Genomic DNA, 6,000 nt, shown 5'->3' on the forward strand with positions numbered 1-6,000 from the left:
TCTTTCCTCCGGTACATTTTCGAGGAAATCCGTGACTTCCTCAACAACCTCCAACAGCAGTTTTTCCACTAAATAACAGTAACGTGCTCATTGTGACGTTACCCGTTTAGCGTCAAATATGGCTTGTAGTTGGATGAACCGTATTTTTGTATTTGTTGGGTTGAAGGGTAGAATATTTAATGCCATGTTTTCGTTGGAGTCCATCTGTTGTAGTTCCATTTTTTTTTTTTTTTTTTGTGTTGAAATGTTTATATTTCAGTATCGTGTGCGCGGTTTGAAATTGTTCCTCCTCGTGGTCGACAAGTTTTTTTTTTTATTTGTTAGAGAAAAATTGTTTTTCGTGCGTGCCGTGAATTTGTGTGGAAGGGTTTAGCTTACACCGCGTGTCTTGTTCACTCATTCATTTCATTTTAAATAAAGGAGGATCACCATTTCATGTTGCGGACCAGGATATAAAATACCCTAGCTCGCTACAAGAAAAAATAATGAAACGAATTGAATGAATAAAACACAGAACTCAAATGCTGGAATAAAATAAACATGTCGTTTATTTTCTGTTGAGAAATGATGATCTTCGTGTACACGTGTTCATTCAGCCGTTGACGACTACGCGCGTGGAAGGAATAGAGAAATGCAAAGTGGCAAGCCGGCTGTAGAAAGAAAGGGTTAAACTCAGTAGAAAGTCACGCACATGTCTATGTCGATGGGCCAAAGCGAAGGGAGATAGAGAGAGTAAGTCAATCCAGTTCATGGAGAGGGAAAGCGTATTAAGTGTGCTTGCGCTTGCCCCACATTACAGTAGCAGGGAAAGTGACGTTAGAACCTGTGGTCAGTTCGTCGACTAAGCAGGTCGAACACTGGTCCAGACGCAAAAAAAGGGGAAGTTGACACGTTTTGTTGACTTTTATACTGGGGTCAGTGTTCTGACTGCGCATGTCTGGCTTTCACTTTAAAGGAAGTGACGTTTCGCATGTGTGTGTACTTGTGCGCATATGTGTGCGTATATGTGTGTACGTTAGCGTGTGTGTGCGCGCGTGAATGTGAGTGTATATGAGGCTGTGTATATGCGTGCGTGTGTGTGTGCATATGTGCAGGTGTGTATATGTGTGGGAAAACATGTTCGAACAGTACAAATATAAATGCTCTTCGAAGTGCTTCCTCTACGGTTAAATCTGTTTCTTTCAAATATGCATGACGTAATTTGCTTGAGGTGCATTTTTCTATTTACTGGTCCACTATAGCCTTGTCCAGGTTGTATTCGTATGTTGTGTAGACAAGTGACATAGTCGTATTTACTCGATATCATACGTAATAATGTTTTCACCTGAAATGCGTTGATTTAAAATATTATTTGTTGTTTTTTTTTTAATTTACGTTATCTAATTTGTAAAAAAATTATTGATTGTGACGTTTGACTTTAATAAATGAAAATCCTTTGTTTAATTCTCTTGCTTTAATTTTACTAGGACTTATTCGGGAAGTGGGGGGGGTCATGTTTATTTTTTAATCTGCAAAATATTTCATTTAAAATTTTGTTTAGTAAGAAAATGATTGCAATTTTATAATAAATGTTTTTGTTTTTTTCTCATTTTTAGGCAAAATTACGAGGACGTGAACAATTGCAATTTGGATGGTAATTTTTTACATTTTTTCTTTCTACTCATTCGACTTATCGTTTGTTCTTTCTTTTTAAATAATTGAGGTTATTTGTTAATTATGTATTAATATAGATGAAACATGGCCGATTTCACAACTGTTCTTTGACATTTTTTCTTTTCTCCCACACTTAAATTCCACTCCCACACAGAGATTGACCTGCTTGATTTCGTCGAACCGGAAAACAGTGAAAGATTTAGTGATTTAGAAAGAGTTACGAAAGTCACACAAACCAATTTTTGTTTTTTGTTTATTCTTCAATCCCTTGACAATAAAATGTAATATCTGTATATACTTATGTTTTAAAAAAAAACTTTTAAAAATCCTGAAGTGAATGTGGTATTGTGGTTATTGAGATGAATTTAGTTAAGAGTAGGATAGACAATTTTAAGTATTTGTGATATATGATGATTAACGACACCCATTATCTCCATGTTATTAGCTTTGTGCCTAATTTTTCCAATATGTAATATAGTTATATTTTGTGCAGATAAATATTCCAAAGAGTAGTATCTGTTCTGCACTATTTTGTTCTTAGTCACTGAAGGAGAAATCATTCAAGATTAAGGAAATTTAATTTAGTAGTGGTTGATGGGCAGAAATCAGAGGCTCTCAGTATTAATGCTGAAGACCCTCAAGGGTCCATCCTGGGCCCAACTCTCTTCCTGATCTATATCAATGATCTTCCAGACCACATCCTTAGATCATTCATAGACCTTTATGCTGACAACACTACCATCTATGGAAGCACTTCGAAGACCGTAAACGACCAAGTTCTCTCTGACTCCCTCTCCTCTGATCTTGAGCACGTGGTACAATGGGGAAAGAAGTGGTTGGCTATTTTTAATGCATCTAAAACCAAGCTTCTATCTTTACATCATCAACGCTCTGCTGCCTAACTGCCATCAATCGAAATGAATGGCTCTCGTCTTGGCAGGGCTTCATGTTCTGACAAGCTTCTGGGCTTGATCTTTACTTGTGATCTGAAATGGAACTCGTATATCAAATCAATTGCCAAAGTTGCTGGAAAGTATATATCTCACTCCTGATGCAATTCTCTACCTATATAAAAGCCAGGTTCGGCCAACGATGGAGTACTGTTGCCACATCCGGGCAGGAGCTGCTAGAACCAGCTTATCCTGTCTTGACAGAATTCAAAATAGACTTTGTAGCTTAGTGGGAGATACCCTTTTCTCTTCTCTGCAACCTCTTTACCACAGAAGAGACGTAGCGAGCCTGTCCCTGCTTTATCATTATTTTCAAGGCAGGTGCTCATCTGAACTTCGCTATTCCGGAATATAAATAAGGAGCAACCACACATTTTTGTTATATGGGATTACTGCTTTCTCCCCTGGACTAATATTCTGCCTACTTATAAAACCCAGGAGGACATTATACTCCTTCCGATAATGGACTGCCCAGGTTGTATGAAATTCCCTTTTCCAACAATTATCTCCATATAACTATCATTCACCACCACCCAAAAACTATTTTCAATATTTGTGCTGAAAAGCAAAATACGTGCCTTTTCACAGCTGAACATTTTGCTACCGCATTTCATTTCCTCTGATGGTATGAGTCATTATTGAAAATCCATGGATTAAAGAAAATTAATATAACCCCTTCTATATATTCCTTTTGTCAAACAATAAATTCTTAACTCGAATATATGTGTCTATATTTGATTTTCAGAATTTAAATTTAACAACTAAATTTATATATATATGTATGTATATATATATAAATATATATATATATATATATATATACATACATGCAGCATATATATATATATATATATCATATAAAGCTGAATGTCTGTCTGTGTGTGTGTGTGTGTGTGTGTGTGTGTGTGTGTGTGTGTGTGTGTGTGTGTGTGTGTCACGAATAGGCTCCTATATGGTTGACTATTTTAAAAAAACTGATTACATATAATGATAGAAGATATATCGAGACACAGGAATGGGTATGTTTGATCTTGCAGAACGGTGGTTCATTAAAATTGTGGGGTCTGCGGTCGTGCCTGGTCCACAAAGTATGGAAATAAAAAAATTAAACATTAAAAAAAAAACGTTTACAAGTGTTTTTGATATAGATGTACATAAGAATACTTTGATAAATATGTTTTAACTTAAATAGGGATTGTATAATAAAATTATGGGGTCTGCGTTCGCGCCTGGCCTCCATAGAATGGAAATAGGCACACGCGTTAATAAAGACTTTTCATATCTATCTGCGTAAGTATATTTTGATAATTATGTTTCAGTTTGAAGAAATATGGTATAATAAATTATGGGGTGTTCGTTCGCGCCTGACCTCCATAGAATGGAAATATGTCACAAAGTTTAACAAGGTTTTTTTAATATAGATCCACAGAATATTGTGATAAGTGTTTCAGCATGAACAGGTATGGGGTTTATCAATTTCATTTTCACTTTCATCATATTTTGCTTCGGTTTTGATACCCCCAAATTAAACCCAAATTTACAACCCTTCCATTTGTTAACTTTTACTAGTATATATATATATATAACACGGAAATTACATAATTGTCGATGCAATAATTTATTTCAACCTTATGGTATTTTCAAGCATCTAAACTAGACAATTACATTTTTGATACCTGGATACTCAAGTATCAAAAATGTAATTGTCTAGTTTAGATGCTTGAAAATACCATAAGGTTGAAATAAATTATTGCATCGACAATTATGTAATTTCCGTGTTATATTTTTATGTTATTGCTCTGTTTACCACATTGAGCTCTCATACCCGGATTTCCTCCTGGAATTATTCCATTATAACACTATATATATATATATATATATATATATATATATATATATATATATATATATATATATATACAGGGTGTCCGTAAAGTTACTATACAGTCTTATTGTTTTATTGTATTATATTTGTATTAATAGTTAATATATTACAGGGTGCCTGTATAGTAACTTGTAAGACTGTATAGTAACTTTACGGACACCCTGTATATATATATATACATATATATATATATATATATATATATATATATATATATATATATATATGCATGCACATATATAGACAGATGTGTGTGTATATATATATGTGTGTGTATATATGTGTGTATATATATAAGTGTGTATATATATATATGTGTGTGTATATATATAAATGTGTGTATATATATAAATGTGTGTATATATATATATTGTATATATATATATATATAGATGTTGTGCATATTTGTGTATATATATGTATAGATGTTATGTGTGCATGTATATATATATATATATATATATATATAGATGTTGTGTGTATGTGTGTATATATATAGATATTGTGTATGTGTGTGTGTATATATATATAGATGTTGTATGTATGTGTGTATATATACATGTATATATAATATATAGATGTTGTGTGTATGTGTGTATATATATATAGATATTGTGTATGTGTGTGTGTATATATATATAGATGTTGTATGTATGTGTGTATATATACATGTATATATAATATAGAGATGTTGTGTGTATGTGTGTATATATATATGTATATATAATATAGAGATGTTGTGCGTATGTGTATATATATATATATATATATATATATAGAGAGAGAGAGAGAGAGATGCTGTGTATGTATCTATGTATATATATATATATATATATATAGATAGATAGATAGATATTGTGTGTGTATATATATATATATATATATATATATATATATATATAGAGAGAGAGAGAGAGAGAGAGAGAGAGAGACAAGCTGAACCCAGCCACGCGTTGCTGTGGCTCAGTTTGTTAAAATGGAACACATTCCTCAAGAAAAATTGCTTAAATAATTTAGGTTACTGAAATAGGAATTTAATTGAATCTTTAATTTCCTGAATGGTATGCGAGAAATTCATTTTTCTTCGAGTTATATCGAATTCATTAATATGGACTTTAGGGGCTTTTTTCGTAATGTTCCTGTAAAAAAAATTTTTTATTTTTACAAATTACGATGCTTTATTTATATAAAAAAAGCAAAAATAAATTCTTGCGTTTTTTATTTACTACTGAAAACCATAACTTTAGTAAAGGTATTTTTTGTTTAAACAAAATAAAGCATTTTCACGAAGAGTTAAGTAAAAATAATTAGTTCATTATATTCTGCGATCATTATTTGATAACTACTGAAATTTTCATTAAAATTGGTTAATTTCCTGACTTTTGGTGAATTTTTAAGTACAGGGACGGGTTAAAATGTTTATACACTTTCAGCGTGGCATTCATTTTGTCTGTACCTACCATTTTTCGATGAATATTTGATAGGAAAGCGACCACGTGTGGTTAATTTGAA

General features: G+C 32.4%; 1 protein-coding gene across 1 annotated transcript in view; it reads left to right on the top strand.

Annotated features, from left to right (window-relative positions):
- The window catches only part of LOC145248744 (uncharacterized), a 164,968-nt gene that overhangs the window by 95,425 nt on the left and 63,543 nt on the right, over nucleotides 1-6,000 (top strand). The window contains exon 9 of the mRNA XM_080110390.1: nucleotides 1,596-1,633. Coding sequence (XP_079966516.1) covers nucleotides 1,596-1,633 — 38 coding nt within the window. The remainder of the gene's footprint in view (nucleotides 1-1,595; nucleotides 1,634-6,000) is intronic.

The sequence above is a fragment of the Euprymna scolopes genome, chromosome 27 (genome assembly GCF_053919585.1).
Source record: "Euprymna scolopes isolate OS-2025 chromosome 27, ASM5391958v1, whole genome shotgun sequence".
NCBI classification, from domain to species: domain Eukaryota; kingdom Metazoa; phylum Mollusca; class Cephalopoda; order Sepiida; family Sepiolidae; genus Euprymna; species Euprymna scolopes.